Source organism: Rhipicephalus microplus, chromosome 1, assembly GCF_043290135.1.
Source record: "Rhipicephalus microplus isolate Deutch F79 chromosome 1, USDA_Rmic, whole genome shotgun sequence".
NCBI classification, from domain to species: domain Eukaryota; kingdom Metazoa; phylum Arthropoda; class Arachnida; order Ixodida; family Ixodidae; genus Rhipicephalus; species Rhipicephalus microplus.
The window spans coordinates 101785845-101808143 of NC_134700.1; the positions used below are offsets into that span (position 1 = coordinate 101785845).

General features: G+C 45.9%; 1 protein-coding gene across 1 annotated transcript in view; it reads left to right on the plus strand.

Annotated features, from left to right (window-relative positions):
- The window catches only part of LOC142765568 (uncharacterized), a 100872-nt gene extending 81289 nt beyond the window's left edge, over positions 1–19583 (plus strand). Inside the window, exon 4 of the mRNA XM_075866744.1 lies at positions 19432–19583. Within this exon, the coding sequence (XP_075722859.1) occupies positions 19432–19452 (21 nt within the window). The 3' untranslated portion in view covers positions 19453–19583. The remainder of the gene's footprint in view (positions 1–19431) is intronic.
- Positions 19584–22299: the final 2716 nt, after the last annotated feature.

Below are 22299 nucleotides of genomic sequence, written 5' to 3' on the forward strand. Positions count from 1 at the left end.
CCACTTCTTTATGATTTCGCTCATATCCCCGAACGGAATGAAAGCTGCCCATTGTGGATACATACATGCCAATTGATATCGTACGCTTTATAGTCAGTGGTTGCCGTTATATTACAAGCAGAGGAAACTGTGGTTGATGCACTGGAACAACTGCAGTAGCTTAGCACATTTACTAAAGACACCTAGCAGATCAATTGAAAAGTGGTTTAGTAACATCATTAACAAAAGTGATACCTGATTTGATTTTTCTCTATGTTTAAAGCCCTTCAAACTCTGCTTGACGAGGTGTGCGTTCCCTCGACATGCAGCATTGCTTCAGGCATCATCAGAAATAGGGAATTGTGCTCGCAAAGCTCAAACATCCCACTTCAGCGTAAAATTCGAGTGGAGTTGTCTACAATGTAGAATGCGGAAATTGCGCCACAAACTACAGAGTTGGTAATACCAAGATAATTCACGTGGCTTTAGAAACACCAAGAACTGAATCGTAGTTAAGACACCCATGCAACGCCTTCGCACACGAAGCTTGTCGAGTATTTCTTGACAACTAGGCACATGTTTGTCTTAAAAGCGTCACGACACCTAGCTTTCAACCATAATCCATGTTGTGTGTGTTGATTCTTGTACGTCTACATACCAGCTGGCGAAATTTGAGCAAATTCGGACGAGCTATTAATTTACATACGAATATTTTTATAAACGAGCAAGTGGACTGAGAGTCGCGCAATATTGGCGCGATCGCTAGCCATGATGTCTCGGAGAACTTGCTGTGCGAGCTGCTGAACGGTCTATGTTCTGGAGGACGATAGTGTTTATTGGTCAGCTGCAGTTGCAATCGACCTTTTTTGCGTTGTTCAACTTACCACTAGAACTAAATTAGTTCCAGCGGTTGAAACAATGCCACCAAGTCACTCATGGAGCGTTGGTACTTGCAGCAAGTGATTTTAGAGGTCATAAAGTTTCCTGTGAATGCGCTTTGCATATGCTGCTTGCCACTGCCGATAAATATTTTGAAACTTCTCGCAGGCAGTGCAGTTGAGCGTCACACTAGCTATTTTGTTTACCGGAACAGAATGCAATCGATAGAATTTAAGCAAAGATTTGTCCAAAATGACTATCGTGCGCAACCCTAGCTCCGCACTGAGATGCCGTGTGCTTCCGCTCAAGTATACGTATGCCACACGCAAAAACCGATGAAAAATGGTCCCAAAGAGCAGCATTGCTAGGACAGCTTATTTATTATGTTCAGCGCCGAAATCCTTGCATACACCTATGCCAGCAAACAAAAATGTGCACGCTTCGCCAGTTTCACGGCGCTAAGTAGCAACTGGCAACTGCTCGAGAATGCAGCGCTGACGAACCTCCGTATTCCAAGCTCACTTTTCAATTTTACACGCGACAAATAAAACTACTAATCATTGCAGAAAGCCGTCTGCAACGTCTCTCCCATTATTTTGGCCATCGGCATCCTGGTTCACACCGTCTTCGACGCTTCATTTGTCACTAGAGCTGTTGGCGATGTAGTCGAGCTTAAAATGCGCAACGTACACGAAGACGTCCATGCATGTGGCGATGGTATTGGTAACACACTGCAACAATTCCAGCCCACTGATATGGGTGGACCACGTGGTAAGCGAAACTTGCAACACTGACCGCGTGCAGAAGGTGTTGTATGGTAGCAGCTGACGACACTGTTCCTCCGGCTTGTGACTTAACGTACGCATTCACAAAATGACGGTCGCCTGCGGTGGGCGTACTTTACGGCTCAATAGTTCTACAGCTTACTATGAACTGAAATAGTCTCTTACAGTGCTGTTTTCTCACGTGTACAAGCATATTTGACCCCCTACCTTCGTTTTTCGCCGAAAACTGTCCATTGAGAGTGACCATATTATGACCTTTTTGAAGAATGTGGCGAAGATGCCTTGTGAATTGTAATTGTACTACAAATAACATCCGGAGTATACTGAGTTTTGGTCAACCAACTCCCCGAATGCGTCTATAACTGCGATTGGTATAGAATTATCTCAAATTTGGAGGGGAAATTTGGAAGTTTATTTTCGCTATAGTTGACCGCAGGCTGTCTTTAGTCACCGCAGCAGCTAACGATAGGCCATCTTGAAACACTACAGCATACGTATTGTCTTGTTAAGCAGACCAACTGGTCATTACTATCCTCATTCTTCAACGCCAATCTTCTCAAGAATGCAATTATTTCGCAGTACTGCTCATTTTCTTCAAACTATAGCTGGCGCTAATATACTAAAAAAGCATTTCTCCGTCACCTGTGGCAATTTGTGGAAATGCTGCTGTTCTTTCAGGTGACTTCCTCAGAGTAGTAGTATGAACAACATGTTGAATTGCTCTTTCTAGTGTCAAGTTTTAATCAACCGTCCTATACCTAAAACATTAATGTAAAAACCAGCTTACGAGGTTGCTCTATTCGATTATTTAGTTTGTATCCTGTGCATTCGTAAGTTTATCTTGTCAAGTATCTTGATAAAGATGTAGCTGTGGCCCCTGACAAATTCAAGCTGAAAAAAAAACAGAGAATGTTTGAGGCCCGTACAGGTTTCCTGTTCATTTCAGATTCAGCGGGCAAGAGGTTTAGCTTGATTTTTATGCTAAATTCTGACGTACTGACCTAGAGTATATTTTTTATCGTTTCTGTTGATAGTGTGCTCTGTCGTCAGGATAAAGAAAGCGTGTGTGAACTACCAAGTACAGTCACAACAAAAGGAGGAAGAGTGGCCTTTCAAAGCTTTTTGAACACTCTTTTGGTAACTTCTACAAGCACGCTGGCGTGCTAGCCACTGGTCCACTAGTCGTTTCCAATTTTGTGTGGTATTTTGTCCTCCTTCGAGGCAGCGTGGCACCCAGCACTCACATTCAATGAGTATGGTGGTTGTCGAGAATCAAGTATTATGTCTAAAACCTTTGTAGTTGTGTAATTTGATGAACAACTTGTTAAGCAGTTTGCATTGTGTGGCACCTACTTGTTCGTTTGCTGTTCCAAAACACTTCAATAATCATATATTAACGCAATTCTTTTGCGGGAATCAAGCTTCCCTAAGGTCAGTTCACAACTTAGTTTTAAACACCTGCATGTGACTAGGCTAGAATACTAGTTGGGCACACGGAGAATCTGTGTTCAAAATCCGCCGTGCCCTTGGTGTTTTTCATTTCCTATTTTTTTAAAAGTGCTTTATGACGTGGTCTTCTATGGCTCCACTGACTGACTTCCGTCACGGAAGAGCCATTTCAATATATTAAGAGATTCCAAAGCAAAACCTTGGCTCCGCATCTGCTTGTTTTAGTGCAAACTTTGTAGAAAGACGATAGTCTTGCGTCTAAAGATAGGTAACGAAACGTTCATTTACGTTCTGCGCAAAATACTCGGTGAACTGTATGCTTGAGGTGCTGCATTAAAGTTTCTCAACTCATGCAGTCAAGGCAAACGAGTGCTTTGAGACACGTTAAACACGAGCGCTATCTGGCAGTTATCTTCAAAAACAAAGGAAGGTTCGTGCGCCTGTCCTAGAGGCGATAAGGTGTAAAAGCGAAGCGGCGGACAGGTGCCACCAACGTGTCGTCTTAGCGATGCCTCGGAAACTCCTTTTTGAGCTTAGCGTTTCATGGTCAGCGCAGTGCGATAAACGCTAAGGTCCTTAGAATTACTTATGTATGCCTTCTCTAGTATAAAGACACACATACAGAATAGTGACGTTTTGTTATAGTGGCCCAGATGTGCGCAATGTTCACTTTCAATTCACAATTGCAGAAATCTGAACGCTGGAACTTGAACAATATCGGTGGGCACTGCGAATGGGTTGGAGCCATTGAGGGTATCGTTAAGGCGGAGAGACAGACAGACAGACAGACAGACAGACAGACCAAACATTTTCTGTTGAAGTACGCCAAGAAAGAATAACGTGTTTTAAAAATGGACCATCTCCCCAAAGGGAACCCTGATGAGATGCGAAACAGCAGCGGTGCGCACGGCGTTGAGCCGGTTGAAATTGGCGGCGACGTGGGTGCTGGAAGAACGGTTTGAAGTAATCACGAGAACCAACGCACGCAGCATGATATGGCCGATCGCGGTTTGAAGTGAAAACTCGTTTTAGTGTTTACTCGCCTAAACGTTGCTTTGAAATGCAACGAGTTGGGAGGCGGGACGCGTTCAAGACGCACATGGTTTCCTTGTCTCGCGTCTCGTTGGTGTTACCCGCACACCGTCTATATTCTCGGAAGTGATTCGTGTTCTTGGGTCACACCTTGTCGGTGTCGCTGTTCTTCTAAATGCCAAAGCTTGCGCTCGGCTTCCCTGGCTCACACCTCGTCGGTTTTGACGTCGCCATTCGTGAACGCTATCAGCTTTGCTAATTCTCGCAAGGCCGGCGACAGCCGAGAAAGGTACGCGCCCACTTGCTGGAAACATGCCGCGATAGCTTCCTGCCCATCACTGCGATCACGTGGCAAGCAGCCGCGTGCTGTCCACTTTATCGGCACCACGAGATTCTCGAAGCGGGCGCGGCACATGCACCCGCCGATTCGCGGCTTTTTTTGCTGACGGAAGGATAGAAGTTGTGCGTGTGAGATAATGCCCACGTGAGGTGTGGGCTCTAGCGTTGCGAGCAGTGGAGAGGGGGAAGCGAGAGATAGCTGACTGCGGGAAGCGCGCGGCAGGGAAGCGATGCGAATGGAGGGACAGCGTAACACAGGCTAGTCAAAGAGCTGCTTCGCAACAAAAAAGCAGAAGGCGAGCATTGGCAGCACTAAATGAAACAGTGACCTCTCGATTCTCAGGGCGTGGCGCTAACCACTACGCCATAAAGCACACGTTGTCTGGAAGGCTACAGCAAGCCATTTAAATACACCATACCATTGCAAGCATTTACACGGCAAGCCATTTGAATACAACCTACAGTGTTTTGCACTCCTTACAACCTCAAAACTTAAGCGCGTTTCTGTTAGCAGTGGCAAGTTCCCGCCACGAGCATGCGTCGAGCGATCTCTAAAAGTTGTCGATTCCTTGAAGCTCTGCCTCCACGAGCGTAGCCTCTCCTGCGCACGTGCCTATAAGACTCGTAATTTGGGAGTTGTTGCATTTGCGCAGAAACCAACGTAAAACAGTTCAGAGGGCCGAAAAACTGACGGAACGCCGCAGCTATGCAAGCAGAACGTTTGCATCGCTGCGCAAATGCGAACAACTGGTTATACAAACATCTTCAACTTTTTAACATATGTTGGCATGTGAAACATATGTATATATATTTAAGGTCAATTTATGACCTGTCGTTGAGTAAAAAACTTCAAAATATGTTCTCCTTCCCCTCGGATGCTTCGCATAACTTCCATTTTGAAGATGAGTGGGATCTGCTGAATTTGTTTCTTGGAAATACTAAACCGTATCTTTTCAGGTTATGTCGCTTGCGTTGCACACATGCCCTTCAATAAACCTAGGTATCAGCTTGTGAACATGAAGGATCACTCTCAGACCATGGAAACGTTTCGTTTACATTGATGCGGCGTTGCGTCAGTTCTTGGGCCCTCTGCACTGCCTTTCGTTGGTTTGGGAGATTGGGGTCCTGAGTGCCTCCTCCCAGCCGGACTCACTGGATAGAGGTTCTCAAGGTAACGCGGAACATATGCAGAGCATCTGTTCCAGTAAACAGTACGCTTCTGAGCAGTCTTGGCATTGTGAATTTTTATGTCCGAGTTGTAATGGCTGAGTCGGCCCTTGATGGGTACAACCTCGATTGTAGCACGCGAAAAGCTACGTCTTGCATGCGCGCATTCGAGCTTTGCATGTTGTAAAGGGTATTCGATTCGGTCGTTTTGGTTGTAGGAGGAAATTTTGTGGAACGTGAGTAATCGGTCACTAAACTGTACGTCTGGGCCCAGTTCTTCGGTGGCTGATTGATTGTCACATCGGGTCAGTTATCGCGCTCCATCATGAGCGATTTCGTTGAGGTTGGGTTGCTGTGAGTGGACGTCTTCGCGCATGTGGGCCGGGAACAAAAAAAGGTAATGCAAGCTCATGCATTATCGCGTTTGTAGAATGTGGGCTGTTCTTTGAGCGATGCTGCCGCTTTTGTAAGCCCGAATTGTGGTGTGAGAGTCTGTGAAGACATGAGTGTGTGAGGGGTGTATCATGGCTAAAGCTATAGCGGCCTGCTCGGCTATGGCGCTCGTTCTTAGCCTAGCCAAGGCAGATGAGCGCAGGCCTCCATCGCCATCTACTACCGTGAGTGCGGAGGTAGTTATTGTATTGCACCGCATCGACAAGGATGGTTCTAGCGTTTTGATGCTAGCGGTACTGATTTATAGCGGTACTTCTGTTTCTAGCTGTACGGTAGAGGATTGCGCGAGCGCAGGCCAGGCGTCTTCCTTTGTTTTGTTGCAGGTGAACATTTCACGAAAATTGCATTCCCATGCAGGTAGCGCGAACAGCTATGGGGATGGCTACTACACGCTTAAGGTAGAGATGTGAGGACATGCCAGCCTGGCTTAGAAGTCTGTGACTTGCCTTGGTGGAGGAGAGGTGGATCACTTGGGTCGTCGTCTGGGCCTCGATCAATTCGTCGATGTTGTTGTGCATGACCAGTTGATCAAGACGGGAAGTACTCGGGGTTGGGGGTAAATCACGGACTTGTTTTATGCTTTTGTGCATAAGTGTGTATAGTTTCATAGTTCCCATTTGCGTCCAGCTGTGGGCAGATGCGACGTAATTGATTTGGCTCATCAGTACCGCGTGATGTATGCACAAAATGCTGTCCTCTCAAAGGCCTCGTCTGTGACCCGAGCCTGGCTGTATGAGTTGGAGCATGTTTTCTATTTTAGCTGCGATGTTTGTTATTTTTCATGCATGGCAGCCAGTGGCCTCGACTAGGAGGCCGAGCATGCGTATGTCGTCCACGCGGAGCATTCGTTGCCTGTCTTTGGCGTGTAGTGCTATGGGTAGCTCCTATAGTGGCGTTAAATTACGGACGCCTTGGCGCGATGGCCGGTACAGTGGGAACTCTTTTTTTCGTGGGTGACAGTGCGAGTTCAGTGTTTTTGATGTATGTTTCTGTGGTACCGAGAGCAGTTTGAAGGGCCTGCTCTAACTCTCCCAAGGAACCTCTCGGGCACCAGATGGTGATGTCATGTGCGTATATAGCATGGTTTATGTTAGAGATACCGCGTAGTTTGTGAGACGGTCCCTTCATTGCTCTATTAAATAGGAGTGGACAATTGAATGCCCTTGTGGTGTCCCATTGGAACCTTATGTGTCAGTGTCGGAGATGAGTTGCGATATTTGAAGCTGGTCTTTTCGGTCTCGTAGTAAAGAACGAATGTAGGCCTGGAATCTTTTTTCCGAGACGAAGGCTGGCAATCAATTCCAGTATAAATTGGTGGGAGAGGCTTTCCAATGCTCCAGTAAGGTTAGGGCGAGGATGCCACGGACATCTCTCGTTGTTGAGTCGAAGGTCTGCTTCTTTAGTAATATCATCACGTCTTGTGGTGAGAAATGCGGACGGAACCCAGCAATGTCGAAAGGGAAGGGTTCGTGATCCTCTGTGCAACGCGACACACGATTTAAAATGGTATGTTCAGCTGCTTTTCCTATACATTACTGTAGGGAAATTGGACGCAGTTTGTCGAAGTTTGGTGATTTACCTGGTTTTGATAGAAAAATTACCGGAGCCCTGCACCATTGTTCAGGTACCTGGCCAGTTTCCCACATGTGGTTAAAGTATTGTGTGAGTATTGTGATGGTTGGTCGTCTAACTTTCGTAACTGGCAGGTGGTTACCTCCTCAGGACTCGGGGCCAATTGACTGTGGGGGTTTTGTAATGCTTCTCGAACTTAGACTCCGTGAAGGTGTCGTCGAGTTCGGGTATTGTCTCACATTCTACTTGTGGGAAGTCGGTAGGTTGTGCAGTCATTAGGGGAAGGTGTCATTTCGCAATTTCTTCAAGAACATTGATTTCGTTCCTCCGGTCTTTTTGCGCGAGTATGAAAGAAGGCCTATGGCATGGCTCTGGTTGTCTTCTGTTTGGCGGTCGTCAGGCATGCATTTTAGAAGGTTGCATTTATCCCCAGTTCACAAGCGGCCGTCGACTGCCGAGCAGAGTTCATGCCGTTCGAGTCCTGTGAGCTCCATGCAATATTTGACGATAGCTGGGTTTAGTATTGATACACGTTTTTGTAAGCGTCTGTTTAGTCGTTGTGTTTTGCAGAGCGAGGTATTAGCGCTCTTGCCTCGACGAAATGTGTGAGGTGTAGGTCTATTCTCGGGACCTCGGTGTTTTTTTGTATGGTTTTTGTTGTTTAGGCTGTCTTCCTCAATGAAAGTGAGTAGTTGAGTGAATGTGTGTTAATCCTTTGTGTTGTTTTTGCGAAGAGTGCAGAAGGCATCACAAGCCGTTAGTGTGAATGTACGGGGTGGGGCTGATGCATTGGGTAGTTGGGTACGCATGATGAAGTGATTGCTGCCCAGTTTTTCTTGCGTATTGGATACGTGTGGTCTGTAATGTTACGAATAAATACCAAGTGCGGCGTAGTGTCGCGTTGTACCCATGTGCCAAGTCTCGTAGGGAATCGGTGATCCGTTATGAGCGCGAGGACAGGTCGTCTATCGCTTGCGTGAGATTAGTGCCTTTTGCCGTTGCCCGTGGGTAACCTTAAGACGGGTGAAGGGCATTGAAGTCTCCTGCTATAACAAGAGGAGAGTTTCACACGAGGGTTGTGGCTTTAGCCATGAGCGCACGAGAAGACGGTCTGTAGTCTGACGGAGAGCTGTAAACGTTGGGGATAAAAATGCTTTGTTTTGAAAAATGGTTTCGTACGAGTTTGATGAGTATTTCTTCTAGGCGGCTACGGGTGGGTAACACCTTATGTGCCATGTGAGCGAATTTCTTACTGATGAGTGTGTCTCAACTCTCTTGTTTTCCGACCGTTGTGAGATGAGGTGGTAACCAGATAGTGTGAGTGTGTCGCAAGGAGTTTCCTGTAGTAATACGTGAAGCCTCTTGGGCTGTGGTTCAATGTATTGCAGCAGTGGGGTTTTGCGATTCGCCAAGCTAGCGCAATTCCACTGCTGTCACAGGTCCCGTTACTTTGGGAGGCGATCGCCGGGCTAATTCCAAGGGCCGAAGTATCGGCCCCCCGAACCGCACCACGAAAGCGTGGACAATTTAGAAGTGGTCCTTTTTGGCGCGCCAGCGGACGCTGGCTGTGGCCCAAAAAACAAGTCAGAGCCGAGAGTTGATGAACAAAACAAAATTATATTCTCAATAATGGCAGATCAAAAACAATACACAAGTATGTACACTCCACCATAGTTGAGTACAATATGTCACTAATCAAACAACGTACTACACAGTACAATCAGCCACACTCGAAACAACAGAGACAGACAACAATACGCACTACAATGCAGTCGCATGCATTGAACAACCAAGACACTTAAAGACTAAAGAGTTCGAAAACTTATTCAGTCCAAAGTTCTTGGAACAGAAGTCTGAATGATACTCTTCCGAGAATAACTCACTCAAAGTCCAGTGTTCTTGTCGTTCCACTGCCCCCGAAGTTTCTCTTTCAGGAAACCTCACGTCTTCGCCCTCGAAGTTTCTCTTCCAGGAAACCTCGCGTCTTCAATTGGCCGCTCGCCAAGCACCAAACTTCTTCGCCGGAAACACGTCGGCTTCACAGACGCAGCTGTTGCCACGCGTCTTCGCTCGATAGCGGTAGACACACGCTCTTGCCTGTAGCTCGAGCCTTCAGCCCTCAGGTGGAAATCCTCTTCTTCTCCTGCTTTGTCACTACGGACAAAACCTTCGCCGACTACACGGCGGAAAACCCTACGCGCTCTGGCGCTAACTTCCATCTTCTCCTGATCTCTCATCTCGGCTGCTAGATTAAATACCTTCCGCGCGAGATTGCAGAAAGTTCGTCGGCGTTATACGCGGCGAAGGCTGGGGAGAGGGCGAGACGGTTCGAAGGCCGTCAGCGACGGATGACGCAACGCGGCATCACCACGCCCCTTTCCATCGAGAATCTTCTACGACTGCTCGGCCGCCGATGTGGGGTGAGGAGGTTTGACGGCGAACCTACGCTTCCGAGGGCAGAGGGACGCGTGCCTGGGGAGTCTTTGGATGCTTGTTTTCTTTATTTTTTTATCGTTGACCTCGCGGCGTCACTCCGGCGTTTCGTCCCGAGAATTCGGCAGCGCGCCCTTTTTTGAGCGCTTGTTTTGTGACACTGCCCGCCACTTTAAGAGTATTATCTCATAATATTCAAAACCACACAAACGAGCGCGAACAGTCCCCACACTCTCAAAGACTGTAACATAGTCCGTCGCCTATGGCGCGTCACAACCACAATAGAACACTCAATACAATTTTACATTGCAATTGAATCTTACAATACATAGAATATAGACACAGGTACATGAATACAATACTGCATCACATACTTCAAGCAATACAAATGTAGAGAGGTCTGTCTTTACAACAATTGTACCATACTATACATCACAACACCGTAACAGAAATTTTGATTCACTCGACATACAGTTGTGACAGAGGACAACAACCACATTAACTAAACATATAGCACTGTGAAACACATTTCAATTCGTCCTCAACACTTATCACGTGCGTTTCTAACGGCGATTGCGCCCTTTCTTGCGGTGCTCGCTCAATCTCTTCTTGTGTTTCCACGTTCTTTTTCGGCGAGCCCTTTCCAACGACGGTATCTGAGGCGGCGTCTCAGCCATAGTTGTCACTTCCAACATTGTTAACGGGTCAATACGCTCAACCGATCCTGTCCGGTTATTCACCCGCTTTTTCGTGTCCCGACATTTGGCCTGGCTGGCCGACTCCGTCACCTTTGCACTGTCGGTCGTTTGAGGTCGTGCCGACGTAAGTCCAGCTGCCCAGCACGTGAACTCATTCAATACGACAATGTTCTCATTCACTGTCTCTTGCGCCCAGACTTCACCTTGGGCTCGAGTGAAATCCTTCACAGGATTGTTCTCTGCTGAATCTCGTGGTCCCTGTGTCAGCGGAAGCTCCATCTTCGAGTCTTCCCCCAACATTCTGGATCATTCCGCTCTCGCGCCCCGTCGATGTTTCCGATGACTAGGTCGTACAGGGGGGTCGTCATGCATAGAGCGGTAACCTTCCCGCTGAAGTACGGGGTCTCAACCTCCATCTCTACTTCGGGAAGCATCCGAACCGTACTGTCAATTAGGCAAACTGGTTTCGTTTTGCCTGTTAACTCACTTTCCCGTACCAAACTTCTCCGCACGATAACAGTAGAGCTGCCGGTATCTTTTAACACCGTAACCTTCTTGCCCGCAACTTTTCCAGGCAGCGTTGGCATTCCTTTCGTAACACCGGTCGGCTGTTTTGTCATTACAGCACCCACAATAGGAAGTTTCTCTTCAGATTTCAACTCTACGAATCCGTCGGTGACGGCATTATGATCAGATTGCGATGCTGCTAGCACAGAAGATACCTGGTGAGTTTCACTCGCTCCGTTAAGACATGCGTCTGTTTGTGCCCAGTCTGACCATACTTGAAACATTTTACGACCGTGGGACTCGTAAAGTTAGTTCGACAGTTGTTAGCGCGATGACCCAATTGGTTACACAGAAAACATCGCGGAACGCTCTCCGGTGCATGCTTCTTTTGTTCGGGTGCCGATTTCTTCAAATCTTCGGGACACTCCTTCTTGACTCTGGCCAAATTAGTTCCACCTTGCGCTTCCAAGAATTGATCAGCCAATTCAATCATGCCTTGAAGTGACTAAGCCTTCCTCTCTTTCAAGTACAGCGACAGGCTTGGGTGGCAACTGGTAAGAAATTGCTCTAATGAGGAGCTCTCTAAGCTCATTGTACTCCTGCGCTGTCCCTAAAAGAAAGTTCAATCCATCGGTCGAAATAATGGTAAAGTCAGGCGGCATACTGCGTAGCCGTCTCACCATCAGCTGGCTTTCCTGTCCGAAATCTGTCGCGTAATCCTTCCACAGTAAATCTAAATCACTTCAGTAACGCAGTTTTCACCTTTGCATAGTTGGCTGCATCGGTCGGCGTCAGCCCACCGTACACACTGAGCGCTGCACCACTCAAGCAAGTACTCAAACCAGTTGCCCATTGATGTTCCGGCCAATTCTGGCTCCTTGCAATCGTCTCAAATCTGTGAAGATACGTGTCAAGGTTGTCCTTCCTTTCGTCAAACGCTACGAGTAGCTTGCTTGGATTCAAGCGGAAGCCATGGTCTTCCCATTCGCTGCTTACAACTCTAGCTTGGACGGGAGTTTCACTTCGCTGTTGCAAACGGAGCCGCTCGAGTTCCATCTCGTGCTGCCGCTTCCGTTCCTTTTCCTCTCTTTCTTCTTTCAGCTGTCGCTCCTTTGCCTCTCTTTCTTCTCTCGCCCTATCAGCGGCCAGCTTTTCTCTCTCCAGCTCCAACTTCAATTGCTGTTCTCTTTCTTCTTTCAGCTGACACTCCTTTTCCTCTCTATCTTCTTTCAGCTGCCGCACCTTTGTCCTTCTCTTTCTCTCTGTCAGTTGCCAATTTTTCTCTCTCCAACTCAGCTGCTTTTTCTTTCTTGGCCCTTTCAGCTGCCAACATCTTTTGTTCCGACTCAGCTGCTTTTTTTCCTTGGCTCTCTCAGCTGCCTACCTTTCTCTCTCCACCGCCTCTTTCTCCTTCTGGCTTACCCATTTCCGTAGTTAGGCGCCAAAAAGACCCATCTTCTCACCAATAACAGCTAACTTTTCGACATCCATGGTGTCTCGCAAATAAAGTCTTGCCGCGTGCAAAATTATCTGCCTAAATCAGTCTATCAGAAAACTCTCCTGCACTCGTTAACGACAAAACTGAACAACACACAAAATCGTTCCGATAGCACTATCAACAGCTCGAGGCTCTTTCTCACTAGTTTGGACACATTGTGCACCAAAAGGTCCTAGTCGCGGACGCCAGATTAATTGTCACAGGTCCCGTTACTTTGGGAGGCGATCGGCGGGCTAATTCCAAGGACCGAAGTATCGGCCCTCCGAACCGCACCACGAAAGCGTGGACAATTTAGAAGTGGTCCTTTTTGGCGCGCCAGCGGACGCCAGCTGTGGCCCAAAGAACAAGTCAGAGCCGATAGTTGATAAACAAAACAAAATTATATTCTCAATAATGGCAGATCAATAACAATACACAAGTATGCACACTCCACAATAGTTGAGTACAATATGTCACCAATCAAACAACGTACTACACAGTACAAGCAGCCACACTCGAAACAATGGACACAGACAACAATACGCACTACAATGCAGTCGCATGCATCGAACAACCAAGACACTTAAAGACTGAAGAGTTAGAAAACTTATTCAGTCCAAAGTTCTTGGAACAGAGTCTGAATGATAGTTTTCCGAGAATCACTCACTCAAAGTCCAGCGTTGTTGCTGTTCCGCTGCCCCCGAAGTTTCTCTTCCAGGAAACCTCGCGTCCTCAATTGGCCGCTCGCGAAGCACCAAGCTTCTTCGCCGAAAACACGTCGGCTTCACAGACGCAGCTGTTGCCACGCGTCTTCGCTCGATAGCGGTAGGCACACGCTCTTGCCTGTAGCTCGAGCCTTCACCCCTCAGGTCAAAATCCTGTTCTTCTCCTGCTTTGTCACTACAAACAAAACCTGCGCCGACTACACGGTGGAATACCCTACGCGCTATGGCGCTAACTTCCGTCTTCTCCTGATCTCTCATCTCGGCTGCTCGATTAAATACCTTCCGCGCGAGATTCCAGAAAGTTATCATTATTTCGTCGGCGCGATACGCAGCGAAGGCTGGGGAGAGGGCGAGACGGTTCGAAGGCCGTCCGCGACGGATGACGCAACGCGGCATCACCACGCCCCTTTCCATCGAGAATCTTCTAGGGCCTGATGGGCCGCTGATGTGAGGCGAGGAGGTTCGTCGGCGAACCTACGCCTCCGAGGGGAGAGGGACGCGTGCCCGGGGAGTCTTTGGATGCTTGTTTTCTTTGTTTTTTTATCGTTGACCACGCGGCGTCACTCCGGCGTTTCGTCGCGAGAATCCGGCAGCGCGCGCTTTTTTGAGCTCTCGTTTTCTGACAACTGCCAAATTTCTAACGTGTGTTGGGTTGTGGAAGCCGTGTTGTTTACATTAGATTTGTTGGCCCTGGCAGTTGTACAGTTGGATCAATAGAAAGTACTTGTATGAACTTGGGTTTAGCTTTTATGACGACTATTTTCTCTAGTGTTTATACCCGGCGTGACAGGGTGTCGATATTATTGTGGGTTTCGCGCTTGAGACGTAAGATTTCGTTTAGAGTGTCTTCTGGTGAGCCACTCTCACCTATGCCCTTTTTGCAGAGTGGTGGAGCCCTGCGTTCAAGTTTGCTAACATCTACAAAGGTTGAGGGTGGAGCTGCTTGGGCTGTGAGAGTTTGAATTTGTGGTCTCGCTTCATTTATTTCCGTGTTGGGTTGTATTGTGGCGTGAAGGCTTGCTCACTCGTAGTGTTGTGAAAATCTCGCTTTCCTGCAATTGCAATGAGGCCCGCGTTACCTGTTTGGTTTGTGGCATGCTCAATGGCGGTTGCTGCTTCTCTTGGACGCAATCCGCCCATGTCAGCTCAGCCTGGCAAGATGGCGAGTGTCTCCTAGAGCGGGAGTGGCTGCGCTGGTCACTGCGACGTCGCCCTGCCGGTATGAGGAAGTGGCTTCACCTGAATGTCGCCGAGGTGCTCGAGGTGGCTGTGGAGTCGTGGGAGCTGACTCTACTCGGTCCTCGGGAGAGGCTATAACCACGGTGATGGTGTCGCAATGGTTGTTGGCGTATGATGTACGGAATTCGAAATTCACGTTAGCAGTTCTTGTCGGCGGTGGGGTGTGGTCCACCGCGGAGTCCAGTGGGGCCTTCATATACGGTTCTCAAGTGGGGTTTTGTGTTCACACGTCCGGCTCTGCAACGTGTGCGTGGTGGCCGAGGCTGTCGCAGCAGTAACAAGCTTCCATGTGTCTGAGGAAAAGCGTGCACCGAACTATGCTCGCACCACAGTTTACATAACTGGGAACTTGCATTACTTGGAACAGGATGGTCATGTCTGTAGTGTTTTTGATGCGTTTCACCTCCAGGGCACTAAAGTTGCGCTTTGTGACGATCAGTTCCTGGAGCTGGGTATCATTGAGGTTGAGGTAGATGCCGTGGATGACGACTTTGCAGGTGTCGTTGGGTGGAGCCGGATATACAGCAACTCGGTAGATAATGTCTCGCTGACGGATTTGCTGTATCATGGTATAGGTTGATGCGTTTGGGGTGCACACAACTAAAATGTTCTGGGTTACATCAGGGCTTATAGAGCCTGCCATGAGGTCTTAAAAAGCCAGGGCCGCTGCCATTCTCAAGGCTTGCTCAAACTTCACCGGTGTTTTTAATCACAATGAGGCCTACTCGGGGCCTTACATTTATGCGATATGTGTCCCTCGGCAGTTGAGGGAGCCTCGAAGTAGCGGCGGGGCATCGATACGCGCTTCTTGGCCCGGTGGTGTGGCCTCCGTCCCTACGTCTCTCACCCGTACTTGTTGGTTTTGCGTCTTGATGTTGGTTAGCTTTGCTATTGCTTGGTTTACGGTTGATTACGGTCTGGGGCATTCGCTTTTTCAGGCGATATTGCTTCACCTTCCACGATTCCTATGACGAACGGGGTAGACTTGCGGGTTAGAGCAGGCCTAACCTCCCTGGCTCACCGGAGCAAGGATCAGCACGTTAGGAGAAGTGAGGCTGTAGTGGCGTAGGCGCTTCAAAAGGCAAAGTGCAGATAAAGGAATCACCCACCGAAATAAATACGGTTCCCGCGAAAGTTTGTGAACATAATGTGTTCGTTTATGTCAAGTTCAAAGTGGTTGGAGGCGAAAAAGCGGAAATCAATATTTTCACGGCGATACTGCTCGGCTACTTCTTTTTCCTCGTCGTTTCTTAAAACCATGATGATCTATATTTAGAACATCTCATAGTGAATCTTTCAAGCAAGAAGTTCTCGGAAATAGAGGTGCACTGCAAAAAAAAAAAAAGAAAAGCACGCACCTACCGATCAGCGTGATGGTTTTATCAAAGTTCTCGTTGTACGTGCACAAAAAGGACCACAGTTATCTGACGTCTTTTTATCCTATACCTCAATATATACAAGTGCAGCTATCCAGCGGACATTCCAATGTACGTTCTTTCAGACATGTGCCACTGGTGGCTACGTACTTCTTTGGAGGATGGACATACCCGCACCCTAAGGAGCTTCACCCCAGAAATTCATGATGTGCTGGTCTGAAGAAGACGTGACTTTCATCGGCAGAGACCCATACCTCCGCAGTTCTGGCATCGGTGGCATGGGGTGCTTTGCCACATGTCGAGACATTCTTTGCTTGTAAGGAAACCATTGCAGCCCTCCCTATTTATCCGACCAGCAAGCGCCTTTGGTTATTTACCACGCAGAGAAATAAAAACAGTTTTCCGCTATGGAAACACGCTCCTCTTCACTTCTGAAAAAATATAACGAGGCACCTGTACCCTGCACAGTATCACGATACAACTAACACATTATTTCAATACGGAGAGATACCGCTATAGGTTTCTCGAAAATACATTGGTATAAAAATAGAGATATTCACAGGTTTAAATACCGTCGCGATATTTCTTATATGTGGTTTATGTATTTGTGCCCCTCCGAGTATGAGTTCATTCACCTGCATCTCAGTTCAAAATCTATGCTTTACGTTTGCACAACGCCTTGTTACGCAGACATATTCATTGTTTGTGGCTGTGCCATATAAGCGCCGCCTTGCGAGAATACACCATTGGTTATCACGCGTCAGTGCCTGCCTATTCTACATTTTTCATAAACAAAGGAGTACGCGAAAGCCGGTGCACCAAAGAAAGAGACGATGGCACGGCATAATGCCCGTTTCGCTTATGATAAGTCGACTTGGATTCTTCACTTTACGCTGAGTTGCATATGGAATTCTCCGGTCTCTTGTCGCCTTTTTCGGAGGGCAAGTTTTATTTTTTCAGTGAATATAGTCACTCTAGTTATGATCCGTTCACAAGTGACACGTGGCTGTTTACTAATAGCGCGTTGTTTCAAGTGAAATGTACGTTGCAAAAATCAACAAGCAACGTCAACGCTATACTAGCAAACGTGCACTCAACCGAATAGAAACTATGCTGGCGACAATCTGAAAAAGCAAATATGTTATTCCATAAATATTTGTGCATGTTTTCGCTGTACGAAGTACTTATAAAAGTACTTGGTATTTTTCTGCTTTTTACAATTTGCATTGAAGTAAGAAATTTTGTTAGATGTGTTGTGAAGACTAAAAGTTATGTTTCTGTTTTGGGGGCTTCTTCAAGGAATGGACGTCACTTTTTTGGTGGGGGGGGGGGCTATTTTTTGTAAAAACTGCTACCACGGAAACATAGGCAACTCTGCTGTTTCTTCGTAGGAGTTGTTGCTTTCTTTGGTGTGAAATGTTCTTGCGCAATTATTCATTTCTAATAAAATGCGCCAACTATCTACTAACCATGAACACGTCTTTTTTATTCCTTGTAGTCCACCTTGGGATCCGGGCTGCAGTTTTGTTTTTGTGTAATGTGTACCAATTATAACACACAGAAGTTTTATACGAATCTACCACAAACTGTCGTTTAAGCACAGCTCAACATGGCGTGTGCAATTTGCCAAGTGACTAAAAATAAAGAAACCGTTGACCAGCCCAACCTGGCAAATAAAATATTAACTTTGGTAGTTTACCATACAGGCTGGTGCTTTTGGAAAGCAAGGATTTGTCAATTCAGTAAGTCTAGACATCTTCAGACCTAGCAAAGTTACGCTTGTTTCCAGTTCTCTTTCTTCTGATGTATGTATGTATGTATGTATGTATGTATGTATGTATGTATGTATGTATGTATGTATGTATGTATGTATGTATGTATGTATGTATGTATGTATGTATGTATGTATGTATGTATGTATGTATGTATGTATGTATGTATGTATGTATGTATGTATGTATGTATGTATGCCTGTGTGTATATCTTCTTTAGTATTATACTATTTCTTTGCTTTCCTTCAGTTTTTCTGCTGCTGTTTCCGAAGATGTGCCTCAGCTGTGCCTCACTAGAGGAGTATACAACTATACTATAATGTGTCGTAGTAGAAGTGTACTGTAGTGTAGTGTGGTATACTATGCTACTGTGTCCGGATATATTTGTATATATATATATATATATATATATATATATATATATATATAATATATGTATATATATACACACATATATATATATACATAATTATATATACATATATGAATTGCCAGTGACGCTGAAATACAATCACAGGTCATCTTAAGGGTGCATTGTGCATTTCAATATTGATCAAGATGGCTTTCACCAGTAATCGCTTAATACTTGCTCCCAATGCTGGTGGCAAGGCGCATTTTCAAACTGTGGGTGGTACTGCATAGGATTGCTTACTACACTATATTTTACAATTGTGTACTATATTAAATATATATATATATATATATATATATATATATATATATATATATATATATATATATATATATATATATATACTAGAGTGTCTGGACACCTAAGTGCTTAAGATGAGTGCCATGAAATTGTGAGTACGTAGGCTCAAAACCTCTCAGTCAAGAAATTTTCTGGAGAAATTCCACTACTTCTCTTTATTGCTCTTTTTTCCTTTTCCCTGCAATTATTCTTTTACCCATCAGATTTCTTGTATTGCACTCACAACAAATTACTGCACGTATTGTGGTCATAGAGCAACGAATGAAACGCTGCAGCTTCATCCTCACTAAAGCTTTATAGTGCCATGCACTAACAGTACCATACAGTGCCATGCTTTAGCTTCGTAGTAATTTTCTATAAACCCAAAAGTATTTTTTCTTTTGACCCCCACAGTGGGTGTAAGCCACTGCAGCAAGTGCGCAAGAAAAAGTTTTTTGTACATGGCCAGCGGCATACTCAGAACTGGGTATGCCGCTGGCCATGTACAAAAAAGACACTGGGCACTGCTGGTTTTGAAATTCGTTCCCACTAGCACTGACATGTAGAGCATCTTATTCATTACTACATCGCCACCGCGTATACATGCTGTGGTTGTCATTGCTTTTGTCACGCTGCGTATCTTTTAGACATTGCAAAGAAACAACTTCATTAACCAAAAATACCAGCTTTAAAATGTGATCTGCTGACCCTCATTTGGAGCAAGTATGAAGCGATCACTGATGAAAGCCACTATTGTCTTAATAAAATATGCCCGTAATCGAGGATCTGTCACTGGCACTTCACGTAATAATACAGGTACTGTTTACCTTACACTTATTAGAAACATTATCTTCGCAGGATTATGTACACCTTGTGTGAGCATGCTGTTCCATCGGCTGCAAGGGACAACTACGCTTTTCTGGTCACCACGACAACGAGTTGCGGGGGCTCATCGGTGCTGGGGCTGCACGCATTCATGGTGATAGTTCTTTAGGGGAAATGCGTGTGAATAAAAGATTGGTTTTGTGGAGTACGAGGTACGCTCCTTGAAATAAAAAAGCCTGGGTCTCTTAAGGAGCAAAGCAGGTAATGCGGTGGTGACATAGTGTAAAGTCATTACGAAATAGGGCTAGTAGTTAGCTCTTTTAAACCCGTTTTACCTATATGCAAAACGCTGGTAAATATGAATACGGCCACTCCCAGAAAAAAGAGCTTTTTTTCGAGCAGTTTGTTGCACCAGTGGTCCCAGCACGACGTGGTAACATGTCATAGCGCTTCAACGGTTATATGAGGTGTTTCCTGATGCCTGTCGTGAGTGACTCAAGACCATGCCCTTATATTGCGACATTTCCCAGTTGCTGCTTAAGCCAAGCAGCCCCTCTATCGCGGTGTGCATATTTTTTCATGCAATGAAGGAGGACAGGGCTTCATTTCTGGTTGAGGAGCAATCATCGGCAAGTCACGCACGCGGAGTGATGTTATTGCATGCGCCCTCCGTGTACTGAGATGAGCAGCTTATGTCATCCTTGCTTCAGCCGCGTTGGTCGCTAGATCTAGTCAGTACACATGTTATTGATTTGGACTCTGTACAAGCCATGACTGCGACAACATATATAAACCAGTAGGGCATCTATGTATAAGGTGCAGTGTAGTCGAGCCAACACAGGAGGCGACGTAATTCGATGAGTTGAGCAAAAGTGCATGTTTGGTGAAGTTAGGTATGGAAAAGAACGTCCTTTTTCAAAAGGCATTTGAGAGGTTTTGCAACTCTCGCAAAATGTTTAATAAAGCGTCGGAAATGTGAGCACAGGCTAAAATATATGTGAATGTCCTTGAAAGAACGTGTAATAGGGAAGACAGTGATGGCACGCATATCTGATGAGTAAGGTCGTATACCCGCGTCGTCAACAAGATGGCCGAGCACGGCGAATACTGGATTGGCTACTTGGTAGCCAATCCAGTATTCTGAACAGTTGAGTTGAAGACCGGTGGTGCGAAAAACCTGAAAAATATCCGGCAAGCGTTGCACGTGACTGGTGAGCGTAGGTGAGAAAACGACATAATCGTTGAGGTAGCGGAGGCATGTAGACGATTTCAAAATACGAAGTAGGGAGTCCATCAAGCACTCAAATGTTGCTGGTGCGTTACACAGCCCACATGGCATTAAAGTGATAGAGTCCTTATAGTGCACTAAAGGCGGCCTTCCGAACATCTACAGCAATTTGTCAATAGCCTGAACGGAGGTCTAAAGAGGAAAAGTGCCGTGCGCGATGAAGGGAATCAAGGACGTCGTCTATTCGCGCCAAGGGATTCTTGGTGGTCTTGTTGAGGTGCGGGTTTTCTTTCTTGTTTACAAGTACCACGGGCGATGCCAAGGACTCGACGATTGCTCGAGTATGTCCTTAGCAAACCTCATATTGAGCTCCGTTTGAAATACGCCGTGTTCGGTCACGGACACAAGGTACGGACGTTTTTGAACGTGTCATGCGTCCCCGGTATGAATTCGATGGGTCACCAGAGATGTTTGGCCAAGTTGGCATGAAGGAAAATTGAAACTTCATGGTGGAAAGCCAGGCAAACGCGTAGGTGGCCACGTTGAGAAGGGGAAATGCCCGGAGAAATGTTGCCAACCGGTTGAGCAGTTGTAATGCTATTAGCGAGGCTGCTGGAGGTGGTTGTGGGTCGTCAATGACTAAGGCCACAGGGTCTTGTTTGTCCAAATGTGATATTGTACTTAGCACTTCCACCACAGAAGTTACGACGAGGTGACTAAGTACGGGTATATTCTCAATATTTGCTGAATAGAAGTGATAGGGGCAACAATTGCCAAGATGGCGCAAACACGAGAAAACCTATTTTCCTCTTGTTCTCCCTCTTTGTCTGTGGCAAAAACGTGTATGCCAGCATTGACGGGTTCAAAGCTCAAATTTATAGCAATGACGACAATGTGAACACTAAGCAATAATCACATTGGGATTTTGAGCTTATCGGCTTAACTCACTTGTTTACGCTTACACGATCGGAAACTCGACAATTGAAGTGAAATCGGTTCATCGTGCTTCCGTAGGTCACTGATGTGACCTAGAAATGAATGGGTGAGAAAACGGCTTAGTAGCATAACATAAAATTTGCAAAGAATACTTCTGGTATATTAACAGATCGAGAATTTGTTCCCTAATTGTGCTATTGGAATAACTTTCGGGGCGTACAGAGTGTAAGAACAAGCAAGAAACATCAACAAATAACTCGCTAGATTTTTTTTTCAGTATGAGAGGCTGCATTCAGGCTCTTAAAAAGATGAGGCTTGCCAACCTAATCAAAGGAGAACATTCAAGAAACTGAAAACGCTGCTACCTGAAAAATCTTACTTCTCTGCGAAAGAAGGCAGACAAAAAATTATGGAACTTGACTCACCTGAAGAAAGGGGCAGATATGCACCTTTTGTTGTTCTTGTTCACCGTCTCTTGTGACATACCCCACCGTGAGAGACTGGCCAAGAATTACTTATTTGTTGTCTTTATTACCTTCTTTTTCTTTTTTTGCTTTTGTAATTTTTTTGTTTTGATAGGTTTCATTTACTTCGTCATATATATATATATATATATATATATATATATATATATATATATATATATATATATATATATATATATATTAGAGAAAGAGAAGTACACGGAAGAAAACAAAAAGGAAGAAGTCAGTAGAACCTAATAAAACAGATATATA